Genomic DNA, 19,530 nt, shown 5'->3' with positions numbered 1-19,530 from the left:
ACTCTTAATTGGCCTGTGAGTGTTTGCAGTAGCTGTGCTCTTGCTTGGCATGCGAGTGTTTGCAGTACCTGTGCTCTTACTTGGCCTGTGAGTGTTTGCAGTAGCTGTGCTCTTACTTGGCCTGTGAGTGTTTGCAGTAGCTGTACTCTTACTTGGCCTGTGAGTGTTTGCAGTAGCTATGCTCTTACTTGGCCTGTGAGTGTTTGCAGTAGCTGTGCTCTTACTTGGCCTGTGAGTGTTTGCAGTAGCTGTGCTCTTACTTGGCCTGTGAGTGTTTGCAGTAGTTGTGCTCTTACTTGGCCTGTGAGTGTTTGCAGTACTGTACCTTGGCCTGTGAGTGTTTGCAGTAGCTGTACTCTTGGCCTGTGAGTGTTTGCAGTAGCTGTGCTCTTGGCCTGTGAGTGTTTGCAGTAGCTGTACTCTTACTTGGCCTGTGAGTGTTTGCAGTAGCTGTACTCTTACTTGGCCTGTGAGTGTTTGCAGTAGCTGTGCTCTTACTTGGCCTGTGAGTGTTTGCAGTATCTGTACTCTTACTTGGCGTGTGAGTGTTTGCAGTAGCTGTACTCTTACTTGGCCTGTGACTGTTTGCAGTAGCTGTGCTCTTACTTGGCATATGAGTGTTTGCAGTAGCTGTACTCTTACTTGGCCTGTGAGTGTTTGCAGTAGCTGTACTCTTACTTGGCCTCCTGTGAGTGCTTGCAGTAGCTGTGCTCTTAATTGGCCTGTGAGTGTTTGCAGTATCTGTACTCTTACTTGGCATGTGAGTGTTTGCAGTAGCTGTACTCTTACTTGGCATGTGAGTGTTTGCAGTAGCTGTGCTCTTACTTGCTGTGTGAGTGTTTGCAGTAGCTGTACTCTTACTTGGCCTGTGAGTGTTTGCAGTAGCTGTGCTCTTAATTGGCGTGTGAGTGTTTGCAGTAGCTGTACTCTTACTTGCTGTGTGAGTGTTTGCAGTAGCTGTACTCTTACTTGGCCTGTGAGTGTTTGCAGTAGCTGTACTCTTAATTGGCCTGTGAGTGTTTGCAATAGCTGTGCTCTTACTTGGCCTGTGAGTGTTTGCAGTAGCTGTACTCTTACTTGGCGTGTGAGTGTTTGCAGTAGCTGTACTCTTACTTGGCATGTGAGTGTTTGCAGTAGCTGTGCTCTTGGCATGCGAGTGTTTGCAGTAGCTGTGCTCTTACTTGGCCTGTGAGTGTTTGCAGTACCTGTACTCTTACTTGGCCTGTGAGTGTTTGCAGTAGCTGTACTCTTACTTGGCCTGTGAGTGTTTGCAGTAGCTGTGCTCTTAATTGGCGTGTGAGTGTTTGCAGTAGCTGTGCTCTTACTTGCTGTGTGAGTGTTTGCAGTAGCTGTACTCTTACTTGGCCTGTGAGTGTTTGCAGTAGCTGTACTCTTAATTGGCCTGTGAGTGTTTGCAGTACCTGTGCTCTTACTTGGCCTGTGAGTATTTGCAGTAGCTGTGCTCTTACTTGGCCTGTGAGTGTTTGCAGTAGCTGTACTCTTACTTGGCCTGTGAGTGTTTGCAGTAGCTATGCTCTTACTTGGCCTGTGAGTGTTTGCAGTAGCTGTGCTCTTACTTGGCCTGTGAGTGTTTGCAGTAGCTGTGCTCTTACTTGGCCTGTGAGTGTTTGCAGTAGTTGTGCTCTTACTTGGCCTGTGAGTGTTTGCAGTACTGTACCTTGGCCTGTGAGTGTTTGCAGTAGCTGTACTCTTGGCCTGTGAGTGTTTGCAGTAGCTGTGCTCTTGGCCTGTGAGTGTTTGCAGTAGCTGTGCTCTTACTTGGCGTGTGAGTGTTTGCAGTAGCTGTACTCTTACTTGGCCTGTGAGTGTTTGCAGTAGCTGTACTCTTACTTGGCCTGTGAGTGTTTGCAGTAGCTGTGCTCTTACTTGGCCTGTGAGTGTTTGCAGTATCTGTACTCTTACTTGGCGTGTGAGTGTTTGCAGTAGCTGTACTCTTACTTGGCCTGTGAGTGTTTGCAGTAGCTGTACTCTTAATTGGCCTGTGAGTGTTTGCAGTAGCTGTGCTCTTACTTGGCCTGTGAGTGTTTGCAGTAGCTGTACTCTTACTTGGCGTGTGAGTGTTTGCAGTAGCTGTACTCTTACTTGGCATGTGAGTGTTTGCAGTAGCTGTGCTCTTGGCATGCGAGTGTTTGCAGTAGCTGTGCTCTTACTTGGCCTGTGAGTGTTTGCAGTACCTGTACTCTTACTTGGCCTGTGAGTGTTTGCAATAGCTGTGCTCTTACTTGGCCTGTGAGTGTTTGCAGTAGCTGTGCTCTTAATTGGCGTATGAGTGTTTGCAGTAGCTGTACTCTTAATTGGCATGCGAGTGTTTGCAGTACCTGTGCTCTTACTTGGCCTGAGTGTTTGCAGTAGCTGTGCTCTTACTTGGCCTGTGAGTGTTTGCAGTAGCTGTACTCTTACTTGGCCTGTGAGTGTTTGCAGTAGCTATGCTCTTACTTGGCCTGTGAGTGTTTGCAGTAGCTGTGCTCTTACTTGGCCTGTGAGTGTTTGCAGTAGCTGTGCTCTTACTTGGCCTGTGAGTGTTTGCAGTAGCTGTGCTCTTACTTGGCCTGTGAGTGTTTGCAGTAGTTGTGCTCTTACTTGGCCTGTGAGTGTTTGCAGTACTGTACCTTGGCCTGTGAGTGTTTGCAGTAGCTGTACTCTTGGCCTGTGAGTGTTTGCAGTAGCTGTGCTCTTGGCCTGTGAGTGTTTGCAGTAGCTGTGCTCTTACTTGGCGTGTGAGTGTTTGCAGTAGCTGTACTCTTACTTGGCCTGTGAGTGTTTGCAGTAGCTGTACTCTTACTTGGCCTGTGAGTGTTTGCAGTAGCTGTGCTCTTACTTGGCCTGTGAGTGTTTGCAGTATCTGTTCTCTTACTTGGCGTGTGAGTGTTTGCAGTAGCTGTACTCTTACTTGGCGTGTGAGTGTTTGCAGTAGCTGTACTCTTACTTGGCCTGTGAGTGTTTGCAGTAGCTGTGCTCTTACTTGGCATATGAGTGTTTGCAGTAGCTGTGCTCTTACTTGGCATATGAGTGTTTGCAGTAGCTGTACTCTTACTTGGCATGTGAGTGTTTGCAGTAGCTGTGCTCTTACTTGGCCTGTGAGTGTTTGCAGTAGCTGTACTCTTACTTGCTGTGTGAGTGTTTGCAGTAGCTGTACTCTTACTTGGCCTGTGAGTGTTTGCAGTAGCTGTGCTCTTAATTGGTGTGTGAGTGTTTGCAGTAGCTGTACTCTTACTTGCTGTGTGAGTGTTTGCAGTAGCTGTACTCTTACTTGGCCTGTGAGTGTTTGCAGTAGCTGTACTCTTAATTGGCCTGTGAGTGTTTGCAGTAGCTGTGCTCTTACTTTGCCTGTGAGTGTTTGCAGTAGCTGTACTCTTACTTGGCGTGTGAGTGTTTGCAGTAGCTGTACTCTTACTTGGCATGTGAGTGTTTGCAGTAGCTGTGCTCTTGGCATGCGAGTGTTTGCAGTAGCTGTGCTCTTACTTGGCCTGTGAGTGTTTGCAGTAGCTGTACTCTTACTTGGCCTGTGAGTGTTTGCAGTAGCTGTGCTCTTACTTGGCCTGTGAGTGTTTGCAGTAGCTGTACTCTAAATTGACGTGAGTGTTTGTAGTAGCTGTGCCCTTTCCTGACGTGTGTTTGCCTTTGTTTATTTACCAACAATATAGTCAATTTACTGATGATGTGATTATATAGCATTTGTAATCTGGATGGTTTGGTGTTTTATTTTTTCAGTTCACTTACAAAAACACCTTGAGCAGAATTTAGTGGAATACTTGCAGTTTTCCTATCGTTGGATGAACAATCTGCTTATGAGGGAGTTACCACTTCATTGTACGATACGTGTTTGGGATACATATATGGTAAGCAATATTCTGCACTAAAAGTATTATAATTCCTCAATGAATACTTGTAGGTGAAACATGTTCATGTACAGTGTGTGTGTGGCTTGGTTTACATCCTAGCTCACTTTATACTAAATTTACTTATTCCATAAAAATGTTGAAGCATACAATTGAAATGTTTAAAAACAAGGCCATATACATGGCTGCAGTCGCATGCTCAAATTTTAGTTAGTGTTTACCAACTGACCGACCGACATAGTGAGCTGTAGAGTCTACCACTAATTCCTTTCCATGTAAACTGTTAATCAAGATCATACTTGCGGCTAATTAAGAGATTTTTATTTCAATTTTATTAATTTTTTTTTAGAGTGAACCGGATGGCTTTGCAGAGTTCCATTTGTACGTCTGTGCAGCATTTCTACAAAGATTTTCTAAAGAAATTCAAGATCAAAGAGACTTCCAGGTAAGAACCGGACGTTTGTCCATCTTTATGTTATTGTAAATTGAGAAAGCAAAGAATACTATATGAGTCTGATGATACTGCATCTACAATTTGTCCTTTATTATAGACATTTTTTGTGATACGAGATCCCAGACAATTTTTCCTTTCCACCAAAATAAAAAAAAAAGATAAAAAATTAAAATCGGGGACGTACAACAAAGGCAAAGTCTGAAAACATTGTACTACCTTAACAGTAGCAAAAACACAGACACTTATACATATATCGCATAAGAATTCCCAATGTGATACTCTATTCAGCTTCTAACTCTATGATGAGTGTGTGTCATAGAATTTATCTATAAATTAGAAATTATAATGTAATTGTGTTCAACATGTTAATATGTTTTTCTTTTTTTAAAGGGAATATTACTTCTGCTACAAAATCTACCTACAGCTAAGTGGGGTGAAAATGAAATTGGACTATTACTTGCCGAAGCCTATAGTTTAAAATATGTATTTTCTGGAGCAAGGAACCATTTAAACCAAAGTAAATGAAACTATTAACATCCTAAGATGAGAACAAGATTAGCATAACAAATGGTATTTTATTATATTACTGGAAGATAAAAAAGAAGTCATGCACTGGAAACCAAAGACCGTTCAAGTGATGGTGTTCATAGCGCAGCAGCTGCTCCACTTGTTTATGGTTGCCTGGCGTTGGTGTTGGTAAGAAAGAAGTACTGCAACGTAACACACGATTCATATTCGTGGCTACGAGGTATTGTTTCTGATTACGATCCTACAAACTACATTGTTTCTGATTGCGATCCTACGAGAGGCATTGTTTTGTCACGTGTCTATTGTAATGTGAATCAGAGCATGCAGTAGAACTAGATGGGCCTGTCATAAATGAAACCTATTAAATATGTCAGAATGTTGCCATAAATACAATACAAATATTATACGGCCACACTGTGAATTAATCAAATTAAACATCACATGGAATGGAAACGATGCATTTTTATATTAATATTTAATATCAACAATCGCTAGGCTCTGGGCCTAGCCAAGGCCTGTGACTAGGTAGGCCTACTCGGGCGTAATTTAGGGGTACATTTGTCGATCCAAGGTGGGTTATTATACTAGCATTTTTCTCTTTTGATAGCTGATAACAATGGTGTATGTTTAACACCCTTCCATCGGAGGCATAGCAAAACAAAGCATCTCATAGTATCGCCTTCCTGTGGTATCACGTGTGGGATCGCAATCAAAAACAATACCTTTCGTGGGATCGCGAACAAAAGATGCGTAGGCTACGAAGCTGTACTGTATGTCCACTATTGGGAACTGAATAGGTTATAATTTATTGTAAACAGTTATGTGTTTATACATTGTATTTTGTAAATCGAAAAGTATGAATGAATCGAAAATGAATATTATAAGGTTTTGCAACATTACAAATATGAAACCGAATACATTTTTAAGTGGATTCACTTTGATGAAAATCATTGACTAGGTCGGCGGTCGCCGCAAATTGAAGGTACAATCATATGAATTTTTTTTTTATAAAGGCCATCAACCCGTAATTAATTTAATCAAGTATTAGATTGGAGCTATGATGTTTAATCATCATTTTTAACAACTTAATTTATTTAACAAAATATTGAATGTATTTTTTTTTCATATAAATTGCTTTTAATTTGACTTTTAAATTTTGTTTTGTCAACTCGACTGTATCTAAGCAATAATATTTAAAAAGTAAATGATGACTTATTTAAGCTGCTTCAGCTCTGAGCCCATGGGTTTAGTTAGTGAGTGCTCATAGCCATTACGCCAATGATTCGCATAAACATTCTGTATTATTGCTTTTCTTTATCAGTCAATTGATGAATTAGTTGTATTAATGTACATAAAATGTTAAGCCATGTCCACTTGTATAAATTGTATTTAAATTAGAATATTACATTATTATAAAAAAATAAAAGAAAAGTAAAAAAAGACAAATTTGTGACGAAAAATGTAGTTTTTGTGGTGGTGTACCCTGATATACATGCAGTAGATTGGTTGATAGGTAGCAGGTCTGTAACAACCCCCAAGTAGTATCGGAGGTCAAAGGTCATAGTTCAAAGTTCATAGTTCAAAGGTTAAATGCCTGTGAACTATGACCTTTGACCTCTAACCTTTGACCTCTAACCTCTGTTCAAAGTCATAACTCATTGTGAATGTAGTCTACCTGTACTTGGACGCAGCTCACGTCCAACGTCCAACATCCAACAGTAACAAATACTACAATGTCTTTGATGTTAACCACATTTATTGATTTATTCAGATAATCATTAGAAACATATACATTTAAAAATTCTATCAAATACAGTATATAAAATTAGCATTCCTTTACACATTGGGACATAGTAGTATTATTAGTTAGCGCGACACTGGGTTCACAAGCCAGATGTTTACAGTTCTCATTCGAGAAGACTTGTTCTACGACTATGGTTTGCAGAAACACATACACTTCTACTTAAAGCCCCATTCCCTACGTTTTTTTAGATCTAATTTACGGTCAAAAACTACATTTAATGTAAAAATAAATAATATATGGTCGATCCTATTGCGATAACTTTTTTTGTCTTTAAACGGTTAGAAATGTGAAAAATAAGTCAATTCTAATAATGCAGCAACTAGCTATAGCTATAGAAAACAATTTATATTATTCTATCTTTTCGCTGTAATACCGTAAATCTTCTAATAATAACCCACTACTCTTATGATGCAGCCATATTTTAAAAATAAGGAGATAATGCATGTTGATCTCGGGAGTGGGGGAGGATTGAGTGTTTTTGAGTTTACAATCAAATTTGTTTATTCGTACTGTTTTATTATTTTGCTATGAGTTGCTGACCAGAAAAGTTTCAGGTGCCTAATTTAAGATTAGTAATAGTAACCCCCCTTCTAATAGTAACCCACCCTAAAAAACAATCAAAGAATAATACTCCAGGGTTACAATTGGAAGATTTACGGTATTTTTGCATCAAGCAAATCTTGTTTGTTTTTTACACAGCGTTTTACATTAAACACAATGAATATTAAAGTTAATTTACAAGATCGTCAACTTTTACAATAATTATGATATCATATTATGCTATGCTGCTCAGGAGGATAGCTGCCATTGTATGACAGCTTTAACATGGTGTCCATAAGAGAGAGGTCTTATCACTAGGACGCCAGCCTTCGTTCAGAAAACCAAGGATCTAGGCTAGGCCTAAGCTACACACATCCTGGCCTAAGCCTGGCCCAACAATGGAATAGCGCTACTCTAGAGATCCCAATGTAAATGTCTACTTAATCTAAATGTTCATATATATGTAAACTCAAATTTAAAAGTCCCTATTGTATTGCGTCCACTTGATCTTCATTTGGCATAAGCTCTTCCTCAGATCCTGCATCTCTTGACCATGCCAATTGTGCCGATTTAGCCACCTGTAGAAGCTCAGCAAACACCTCATCACGATTCAAGATAGCGCCAAATATGAAAGGTTTATCAACTGACGACACATGAACCTCAATTGACATCCCAGAACCCGGGATAAAGTTAAATGGGTTTATCTAAAAAAAAACAATTAAAATAAATTTTAATTATTATTTATTGAAGTCATTAATTTGTGTAAGGGCTTGTGGCTCAGTGTGTTGGATGTTGGATTACTGATCGTGGGTTCGAATCCAACACTCGCACACTTTATAACTTTTGCAGAATAAATATTATTATTATTATTATTTATTATTATTATAATATAAAATTAGCAGAAATTTTCAATCCACAGAATTTTATTTTCTACTATTTGTGCATAGTAAATAGTAATCGGCTTTGTTTTATTTAGTTGTTACTATTTATACTTTGTAAGTATATTTATAGATTTAATATATCCTGCAGGCAAGCATATTCATAACAGTACACACCTCAACACTTTACAATTAGTAATTGACTGATGGCATATGACCTCCTTTTATGAGTTACAACACCACAATATTTGAGGCATCAATATCGATCTGATATTAAATGTCGTTAAAACCAAATAGACTCGAGGCACTACATAATAATACAACTTGTTTACATAAACAAAAGTGAAGAATACCTTTTCAAGTTTTGTGATATCACACAATGATATTGTTAAATTCTTTGGAGTGAACAATCTTGAGCGACGAAAGCACAAGTAGCTGTAATAAATATAAAATAGAAAATCATATTATTATATTCAATATTTTGCTCAGTTCTAAACAATAAAAAATAGGAATTTCCTGTTGACATTATGCAAGGGTTAAAAACAGATGAAAATTTCAGATGAGGTGAGCGCCTTATCTGCCTCATGCTGGCTACGGCCCTGCTATATTTAAAATTGAGAAATGTTACAATAGTTAGGCGGTAAATTATTTCAAATGACAAAACATGTTTCAGATACTTTTTTAAACCGTTCTCATTAATGCACCCCATTCATTTTTATAAGCTAGACCATAACACGCCTTCCGAAACAAAGCTAGGACGTTAACACGAGCATAAATCGCTGTTAGATAGACCGAATGTTGTCTACTCATACAATACATGCACGAGGAAAGTATATTAAGTAGAGTAAAATGTGAAACTACATTAAGTAGGCAGCGTGTAAAATGCATAACGCATAAATATTTGATTTCAAAAGATAGTCAATACCATCGCGACGGCTGTCATGTAACCTATGTTTCTCTGTGTAGTCTTCCACCTTTGCTACCGTCATCATACAGAAATAACAAAGAGACGGCTGGTACAAGTTGGCGAAAAATGGAGCTTGAATTAAACAGCATAACGAACAGCATAAAAGCAAGTGAATCTTTTAGACGTTATATTTTCGCCAAAATTATGAGTAGATTATCTATTTTATCATATATCAAAATGGTGTTGCCAATGCTGACATTTTTATCGAGATGTGAAATTTTCTCAGTTTTGTAGAATCTACAACACTGATTACATTTTACATCTACAGTTTTCTCCTATGTTGAGGCGAGTAGCGTACACACAATTGGGAATTGACGACAGGGTATTGGACGCTTTTGACGCATAGTTCGTTAATATATATACCCTTTTAGGATGTGAATTTAATCACCTACCAACTGGTTCTAAATACTTCTATTGCAACTTTTGAATTGAATTAGTTGAATTATACAATATATTATTATACTTAAATGAACATATCCAAATATCAAACTAAACAAAACGAAAAACAATACATCAAAGAACAGACAAAAAGTGTCAGAGGTAAATAGGACTGTGCAAGGATACTATGCCTACCACTTATGAAAAAGACAAAAGTTTACAATGACTTTGTTTTATTGTTCCATTTTTACTTTTGGAATGCAAAATTCTTTAACTTAAATTGTATCTAGATTTAGGGGCTTTTGGCAAAAGATGGTGTAGTAACTCAACAATAAAAATAGCATATTAAGGAGTCAACACCAGAACGGCACAATTGTTAGATATATAGCATATTTTGTAAGTTACTATTGGTAAGTTTAGACTCCCTTTCAAATACAGTAGTAAACATATTAGGGCCAATCCATGATCCCTAGGGGATGCCTCCATTTGGAGATAGCCATTCAGAAAAGCTATCACCAATTTTAACATGCTGTTGGCGGTTACACAGGAATGCATCAACCCCAGCAAAATGAGTTTGTTTATAAGAATGTTGTGATCAATCAGATCATAGGCCTTTTTAAAATCCAATAATATACTCTAACTTCTTCGCCCACAAGGAAGCAAACATTGAGAAATTTAATTATAAGCGTCAATTGTAGACACACCTTTACAACAGCCAAATTGGTTTAGGTTTATCTTATCCTTAACTTGGTATCAGATCATTCTGCCTACTAGGCTCTCAATAACCTTTGCCATTATAGGAGTTAAAGCTATAGGGCGGAGATCGCTTTCAACCAGCTTGGGGTGGGGGCACACTTTAGGGATTGGAACAATATTGGCCTTTTTCTATGCTTGAGGGACCCATTAATTTAACATTTCCTGCTTTTATTTTTGATGTAAAGCGCATTGAGAGCTTGCTTATATGCGCTATATAAGAACAGACTATTATTATTATTATTATCCATTTCAAACACTTGAGTTAGCAATAGCACATAAACACCCAGGGGGTGGGGGGGGGGATCGGCCGGACCAGGGGCTTCATTACATTTAATTTCATTAAGTTTAATCCTGACATTTTCCAGCTCAATGATAAGGTGTTTCATCAATATCTAATAGTGGATCTAGAGGAGGGAGGGGGTTAAATTCCGAGGTCAATGAGGTAAAAAATCTATGAATTTTATTGGAAAGCGCAGTGTTGTCACCATTCCACAACAAATTTGACATTCCTATCTTTGCATCCCAGATTGTGCTTCCACCAGGATCAGGAATCCAAATTCGAGGGCTTAGTTACATTTTTTGGTAAAAGAATTTACGTAGGGATTTTGACATGTGATTAACTTTGTTTCTCAGTGGGTGGAACTCAGTAAGATTCCCTTCTTTAAAAGAAATGACGTTAAGAAGATTCTTATATTTGGAAGTAACCCAGGGTTTATCCATTACATACTGTGTAAAGCAAGGAGGAAATGATGGTTATATAAAGATTGAATTGGCTATAACAATCATTTAACTTATACATATCATGTCTAATACTACAAATGTCATCAAGAAACAAAAGTTTATTGTTCTGTTTAAACATTATTATTAAACAACGATTAAAACTCTCGTTTGTGTAGTAGTGATCAAGTTTCACATGCTTACCGGCTTACAAATAACCACTCTATGGTCCAAAAGACCAAGAGGAGGCTTTACTTTGATGTACCGGTGGTGGGAACTTTTACAGTGCACATTTAATAAAACATGTTCATCCCAAATGATACACTCATTGCGATCAATGTTTTTCAGGCCGGTAGCCAGGAGAAGCTGTTATGGTTATGGTTTTTACAGCGAGGTTACGTATTGCCAATGCTAGCACTCTGTCATTAAAGTAACAAAATTCGCTTTGCCACAAGCCCCAACATGGCGCTCAAATTGATCATCTAAGAATGTGGATAGGAATTGTACCCAGCTGATCGTTGTTCTTGTTTACAAAAATAACATTCGACTTCCTTGAGATGCAAGACATACATTGTGTGAAGGGAAAAATAAGATGAAACCAAGGCAATCTAACAACAAAGGGTAACCTCTAGCACTCTGAATGCTTGACTGATTTTCCAATGGCCAAACCCTTCCCACTTTCAATATAAATGAATCAATTAAATTAAAGGATGTATTTTTTGGGGAAACATAACAGTAAAGTGAGTATAAAGCTTTGACAAAGCCTAATCACAGATCAAAGTCTGTTGCGATATCCTATCTTGGCAAGAGTTCAGCGTCCTGTTGTTAGATTGCCATGACGAAACCACTTGATTTCGCACAACTTCAGTATCGACTGTTTTCACGTTGTTTACAACCTAGAACCGCTCTAGTTTGAAAGAGGTGTGTAATTAATAGGACCGCGTATATTTCGCTCTCAACTAAAGTATTGCATCTTTGTTGCCTGCCAATTTACTTTAAATAAACTCTCGCTCGACTACACTCAGGTTTATCGGCAGTTTAGCCCTTTCTTTATATTGTTTACAGGCTGTACTGCCGTATCCCAAGAATAATATGTGACCATGTGTTTTCGCGCTTGACTTTGGTATCGGCCGTTTTCACAATGAAAACAAAATAGAAATACTACTAGACTCCTGTTAGCTTGTGCTTGAAGACGTAGTGTGTAGTGTGTTTTGCTTCCACACAATAGCACTATATTTGGCATCAATGGTGCCTGTGTGTCCCGATATATTTTCAATAAACTCGACTACCATTTTTTTATCGATAGTTTCACAGCCTGTCTTGGCATATAAAGGCCTATCTCTGACGTTTTTGATACTGTTAGCACAAAATAGTGCGTTAATAAAATGTTGTTTACGAGCTGTGTTGCCGTATGGGAGCGAGTATCGGCAATTTTCACAACATTATTCACAAAATAGAAGTACAGCTCTACTCAAGCTGGCTTGTAATTGAAGATGTACTGTGTGTAATACCACATGTATTTCTCTTTCAACTACAATATCGGCTGTCCAACAGCAGCACTATTTGGCATCATTGCTGCCTGTTGATCTTATTTATATTCAATAAATATTTTTTGCGCACACACTCGACTACACTCGTAGTTTATCAGCCGTTTCATCTGAATAGTGTTTTAACCTGAGCGGTCAAGAAACAATTTTGATTCAAAATAAATCCCAAAAGGAAATTTCTGCAACCGTGTTGTAAAATACACATTGTAAACTTGGCATAAACATGTGGATTATACTAAAAAATAAAGTGATTTATGAATTGTAATTCAGGAAACAGATATTTTATTTGGTTAGTCAACAAGTTTCAAAATCTTTTTAGTTTTTACGAATTAATATGTTTTTGAAAGATTTAGGCCTAGCCTAGTACCAAGCTTTAGAAAGTAATGTTTACATACGTCTTCATCCCTCATCTGGCAATGAAGTAATCGCACAGCGGCGGATTGCTATAAAACAGTCTTAACTGATGGCCTTAAATCCCCAATTAAAGCCAGCTTTATCAGATAGACGGTCTTACTAAAGCCACCCCTGTTAGACCATTGCTATAAAACAGTCTTAGCTAAGACTGCGTACAGTAACAAATTGAGGGTGTACTTTATGCGTAGAATACCAAATAAGGTAATGTTCGTCACACTTGTTCAATTCACAATCATAACAGTACGTACATTTATACGCGAGAAAATCTATTCTAGGCCTATATAAGTATTATTTGATTTAACACTTAAAACTTGTTAAATTGGTTGTCTTTCATGATCAATAATACGTATAAGCAACAAAAAGAGAGGTTTAAGACTGTTTTAAGACTCCTTCGAGTAGGCTTTAATTTAAAGACCGCGGTATAGCAATGTTCTATTAATAAAGACTACTTGCTACGTCACGAATTATAGCCGGCTAAGCGTTAAGACCGTTTATAGACTGTTTATAGCAATCCTCCCCAGAATGACGAACAATTTGCTGCTCTATCAAATGTTCAATAGGGCGGACCAACACGCCCAAACATGAATAAATGCATCCAGAAGCAAAAGGCGTCACCACAATGTTTGTCGTAAAACAATACCAATGTGTCCGAAAATGTTCTTGTCATTTGAAATTATTTACCGAAGGTGCCTTAAGTTTTAAAGTACTATAAATGGTTTTAAATTAAAAAGTGAAAAAAGTGCTATGAAAACAAGTGAAAAGGGATAATGAAACTTCATGCTAGCACCCAAACTAAAGTATATGGGTACACCCTCAGTGTTCACACCAGGGTTTGAACTAATGAACTGCAGTTAGCACCAGTTGAATCTAGGCTTTTTCTCAGGAATCGGGCAGGCATGCAGTGAACCGACATGTTTCAACCAATGACTAAATGGACGAAACTAAACTTTTCTTACCTCTTAGTAAGGTACAGTTTGCCGCTTCTAAATGCTGCACCTAGTGCTTTTCCTTTCTGTATTAATGTGGTTCTTTTTCCATCCTCCCAACCTTACAAAATAAGAAACATTTGATTAACATAAAGCATGTATTAAAATAAAAATATACTACATTAGTTTTGTAAACTGATACTTTAGTACAGTACAGCTAAAAATTACTGCAACGTAACCCACGTTCCAGCTTCGTGGCTACTTGATGGCTACGCATGTTTACGAGGTATTGTTTGCTCGCAATCCTACGAACTGCATTGTTTTTTTTATCGCAATCCTATGAGAGGCATTGTTTTGCCCCGCGTCTATTTGAATGTGTTATAAACAACATTGTTATCAATGAATCAAGGGGAACAGTATGCCCGATATTTTTATTTAGCCTAGCTAGCTACTGTAGGTCTAGTGGTTAATGTTTAAAAAAACAACAGTACCACGCACACTATGGTTGAGTTCGTACAGAGTACCAATCTAGCATGCAGCAGTATTTAGAGAAGGTCTACCATAAATAAAATCTATAAAATATGGTAGAATGTTGCCTTAAATGCAATAAAAAAATTATTCGGCCACATTGTGAATTAATCAAATTAAACATCGTATCGCTATCTTTAAATTCGACAACATATTATTAATGAAATAGAAATTTCCCCACTAGGCCCATTGCACATGTGCAGCCGGTTAGGCTACCTTTTTTCATCCCATTTGTATCGCCAGACAAGTAACAAGTATCAGATGTTTGATTTGCGTTGTTTTTATCATGTGAGAATGAAATTTGGTGGACCACCGATGTTCCATGTGTTTTTTTTGCTCCCAGTCGGTAATGTAATGTGGGTCACGGGTTACTGGATTTTATTCAACGAATGTATTATTTTACAGGGGCAGATTTAGGGGTGGGGTCTGGGAGTATGTGGTTGAGGTGGTTGAAGAAAGCATCTTAAGATAATTAAAATATTCGTCATCTGGCTGGTCAATTCTTTATTACATCTAAATTTGTAAGTTTCAACATTTCATAATTATTTTTTTATAGTTTTGCCTAAGGCCTACTGTTTCATGATTTAAATAGTTATCAATATGTTTTACCCGTAAGTGCTTGATAATAGTAATAGTATATGCCCTAGCCTAGTAGTTAGTTAGGGCCTAGTTGTCTGCAAGGGCCTCTTGCTGATTTAAATATACCATAAACATTTTATAGGCTGGGTAAATGAATGTAAACCTAGTACTTATGAGGTAGACCAGTTGTATTATCATTTCTATTAAATATTATATTATATGATCATAAAATAGGCCTAGCATTACTAGCATACTCAATCATGTTGGTGGACAAACGAAAACAATCAACATTGTTCAGTTTTTTGGGAGCATCAACCGCCATGGTGATAGTACTGAAAGTGGTGGTGATGATAGAATTATTAGGGAGGTAGAAGAAGCAGTGTGAGAAACGAGCGATGAAGATGAATTACCCAACACGACTAGATATACGAAGCCAAGTTATACAGATATAATGCTGACACATCAGCACAAATAAGCCTAACTTCTGAAGCAAAGCTACATTAAATCAGGAACCGTGAGCCAGAGGCTGGGTTCAAGTTTCATGCTAAACTTTACAATGATAGAGGCAATAAACAACGGTACTGCTCAAGAGATTGGCTAAAAAAGTATGCCTTTTTAAGCTATTCGAAGTCTGCAGATGGCCTTTTCCGGTAACTCTTGGTCGAGGAATGAAACTAGCCTCCACCCAACCTCTATTAAGTATTGAAACTTATTTGCAATGAATTGTAATTTATTTCTTTGCAATAAATAGAAGTATTTTAAAAGTGAATATTTTTATATTTTACATATGCCTAGGACATAGGGATGATTCATTATCAACAGACTACAATCAGAGGAATTTTAAGGCCCTTCTACGTTTTAGAGTGGATTCTGGCGATACGAGTCTAATAGAACATATTAAAGTTGCTCAAAGAGTGCCACCTACATATAAAAAATGGCACAGAACAAGCTTTTAATATGCATAAAGGAGTTTGTATTGAGGCCGACAAGGTCACATACTCATCGAAATGGGGACAACTTGGACTTGGTATAAGGTACCTAACAAAAGGATAAATTATCGAAAGATTTATCAAGTTTATCGATTGTGAGGAATGCACCGGGAAAGCCATATGGAACAAACTGGTCGCTTCGTTGAAGGCTCTTGGACTAGATCCAGGTATGTGCAGGGCACAAACCTACGACAGAGTTAGCAATATGGCAGGGTGCCAAAAGGGATGTGCAAAATTCTTCCAAGTCTTCAGTCCACAAGCTCCATATTATCTACTCTCTGACTACCTCCAAAACCGAACCCAAATCACATCCTTTAATTCTCACTCCTCGTGCTGCCTTCCTATGACTTGTGGCGTCCCCCAAGGATCTATACTCGGACCTCTCCTTTTCCTCATTTACATCAATGATATCCAACAAGCCTCAAGTTCTTTTTCTTATGTTCTTTTTGCCGACGATTCCAATATTTTCCTCTCTCATCCCGACCTTAAACAATTAATTTCAACTTTTAATTCCGAAATTCACCACGTCTCAAACTGGTTCAAAACTAACAAACTCTCATTAAACATTGATAAAACTAACTTTATTCACTTCTCCAATAGTAAAAAATCTAAAGAAAACCCCATCGAAATTTTCATAGACGATGTTTTAATCAAACAAGTTGATCATACTCAATTCCTTGGAGTGACAATTGACAACAAACTGAACTGGAAGCGTCACATTAATACAATTTCCAACACAATCTCTCGATCTATAGGTATAATAAACAAACTCAAATTCACTTTCCCACAAAACATTTTACTTTCCCTTTATAATACCCTTATCCTGCCACATCTTAATTATTGCAACATTGCTTGGGCTGTCACACATTCTAAACACCAAACACTTTGTCCATGGACTAGCACAGAAACAACAAGACTTGACAAACTTTTTAAACTACAAAAAAGGCGATCCGCATCTGTACCCATTCCCAACACCTCACTCATTCCAAACCCCTTTTCTACAAAGTAAAAACTCTTAACATCTTCGACATAAATAATTTACAGACTGCTTTGTTCATGCACAAATTTAGTAATCAGAAACTTCCGATCACATTTAACCGATTCTTTACAAAAAACAACGAAGTTCACAATTATAACACCCGCAACTCTAATAAATATATCCCAATCAATAACCATTCCACAGCAAGAAACTCAATTAAATCCACTGGCCCTATTTTATGGAATTCTTTTCACACCTTCCTAACTAACCGCTCTTTCGAATCCTTCAAGTTTAGCTACAAATCATCGTTGGTATCAAAGTATTCAATCGATCTCCCCTAAGAATTCAGTCGTTATCCTCTAACCCAGTTTTTTAACTCTTGTCCAGCGTCTTCATCCCTTCTGTCCTCGTTCTGTCACGTGTTTTTGTCCTGTGTCTTGTTGTGCTTGTGTATGTAGCTTAAATTGTTTATTATTTTTTCTTTATTCTTGTTATTTATTTATTCATATTTTATTTTCATTTATTTATTTATTGACTACTTTTGAAACATTTATTATATATACTTTTTGAATTATTTTTTTTTCTGGTGGAGCCTTAAAGCCCTCCGGGCTTATTTATGTTTCTCCAGCATAAGTGCATTCTAATTATAAAAAAAAAAAAACACACTGTAATATTATTTCACAATGATGTATCTTATGAAAATAAATTGAATTGAATTGAACTGCGCAAGTCATGAACTCAACCTGGCACTCTCTCAAGCCTGTAAAGTTACTGAAATTCACAATATGATTTGTAAACTTAAATCAGCCGGATTGTTTTTTAAGTATACGCTGAAAAGACAACGCACATTAGATACCATGATCAAACGTGTTGTACACGACGCAAAAGAAACAACTGATTCAATAGAAAAGCATTACATAGTGATAGTGAAGATGATGATGATGATGAAGAAGTCGACGATGGAAGATGGAAGAAAAGGATAACGTTGCCAACTTTTGATTTCAGTATCTATATATTAATGCTACAATGTGTTTTTCAATCGATTTATGTTAAAGTTTTTTATTTTATCTATAATGTATCAAACAATTACTACACCACGAAATAATATAGTTTTGCATTTTATACTTTCGTTAGTGTTTGCGTACATCATCTAATTCACACAGCACAATTTTTCTTTAGCGTCTTTTATTTTCGCAAAGTCTGAACAGTCAAAAGTAAAGTCTAAAGTTCCATATCCAAATTTTTTTAGTCTCAAACAGTATATTTCAAAGTGAAGGAATAGTGTATAACAAAATCAATGGCCGTAAATACAGTAGTTCCGAATTTTATTCTTGATACAATTTGTTTTTATGTTAATAATTTGTCAAAGTACTTTTATCAGAGTGCGCTTTTATTATACATGCCCATGCAAAGTATATAACCACATAGTAAGGCAGAAAAAAACTGTTACTGATGGGTTACTGCTAGTTTACTATTATTGGTCAAAAATATCTGTCATAAAATAAAAGTTATTCTAACAACAAAATGCTTTGATTGATATTTCCAGTCTAGGAAAAAAAAATTCCAGACCCCCCTAGAGGATTTTTACTCGTATCGCGCTCTCCCTCCCACCCACCCACCACCACTTTATCAAAATCCTAGCCCCTGTTTTGGCGGTGTTAGCTGATTCGTTCGTATATAGGGCATATTTAGAATTACTTTTTACGCAAAACCATAGTATTAATTTTTGATATATTCATAGGCTACAAATGGTTACGTGTGGGAACGAAGCAGTAATTAATAGCTAGCTGTACTGTAGTTCATTTAGATGTGAAGCGCTTCGCCACTTAAGAAAATCACTATATAGGCCAACAGTACATGATGGCTCAAGTTTAGCTTTGACCACCTGTGTCAAATAAACAAGTGAATATAAATCTGACAATCTTGAATTACCTTGTAGTGGTACTTCATCATTTTCCAGCTTAAAAGCATCAGCAAAAGTTTTACAAGCATCATCGTTAGATGCTGAGCTTGTTGATGCAAAAGAATGAGAGCTTGTTCTTACATCATCAATATTAACCAAATACTGTAAAATATAAAAATATTCACTTTTAAAATATTTATATTTATTGCAAAGAAATAAATCACAATTCATTGCAAATACATTTTATGGATTACAAAAATGTAATAATACTTAATAGAGGTTGGGTGGAGGTTATATGTGCTAGTGTCATGTGATAGAAAAGTGTTTGTGTATATGTATAATTATTAAATATTAAATTAAAACTAAACTACATCGCACTTTATAAAATGAAGGAATATTTTGATAATATTTTGTTATTGAAATGTAACAATACCACAAGTCTAATAAAGTAATTTAAACAACACAAAAGAAATCTAAATTTGAATGGAGGATCACGAGAATAAGTGTAAACTAACACCGCAACACTAATAAACAATATCAATCCTAAGAAGAATTGAACAATAGCAAAAAACTAGAACAAATATCGATATAGGTTATACAAACTATGTACTATTTGAAATATTAGATGTAGCATTTCTAATATCATCAATGCGCAGGGTCGTTCCATTTCTTAAAAGGAAATTAATACTAGCAATGCATCACTTTGCTTTTAACATTAAATGAAGAATTTCAACATTGACTGGGGTTATTCCATTTCTTAAAAGGGATGAATGTAATGTCATA

The 19,530-nt window shown here is 36.9% G+C and overlaps 2 protein-coding genes across 6 annotated transcripts in view; one reads left to right on the top strand and one right to left on the bottom strand.

The window, feature by feature from the left end:
- Positions 1-6,286, top strand: part of LOC144855428 (TBC1 domain family member 22B-like) — a 33,916-nt gene extending 27,630 nt beyond the window's left edge. For 2 of the 3 annotated variants that reach the window (XM_078713287.1, XM_078713286.1), the window contains exons 9-11: positions 3,733-3,860; positions 4,210-4,305; positions 4,705-6,285. In XM_078713287.1, the coding sequence (XP_078569413.1) occupies positions 3,733-3,860; positions 4,210-4,305; positions 4,705-4,839 (359 nt within the window). In that variant the 3' untranslated portion in view covers positions 4,840-6,285. Of the gene's footprint in view, positions 1-3,732; positions 3,861-4,209; positions 4,306-4,704 lie in introns of all 3 variants that reach the window. The other variant, XM_078713285.1, reaches the window with a different exon arrangement.
- A 311-nt stretch (positions 6,287-6,597) lies between these two features.
- Positions 6,598-19,530, bottom strand: part of LOC144855353 (GRAM domain-containing protein 4-like) — a 100,818-nt gene continuing 87,885 nt past the window's right edge. For all 3 annotated transcript variants that reach the window (XM_078713189.1, XM_078713188.1, XM_078713190.1), the window contains exons 14-17: positions 18,777-18,909; positions 13,800-13,890; positions 8,418-8,499; positions 6,598-7,890 (exon numbers count right to left, since the gene is read on the bottom strand). In XM_078713189.1, the coding sequence (XP_078569315.1) occupies positions 7,672-7,890; positions 8,418-8,499; positions 13,800-13,890; positions 18,777-18,909 (525 nt within the window). In that variant the 3' untranslated portion in view covers positions 6,598-7,671. The remainder of the gene's footprint in view (positions 7,891-8,417; positions 8,500-13,799; positions 13,891-18,776; positions 18,910-19,530) is intronic.

The sequence above is a fragment of the Antedon bifida genome, chromosome 11, assembly GCF_963402885.1.
Source record: "Antedon bifida chromosome 11, ecAntBifi1.1, whole genome shotgun sequence".
Lineage (NCBI taxonomy): Eukaryota > Metazoa > Echinodermata > Crinoidea > Comatulida > Antedonidae > Antedon > Antedon bifida.
The sequence above is the reverse complement of the archived record's forward strand: the minus strand, read 5'-3'. Positions and strand labels throughout refer to the sequence as shown.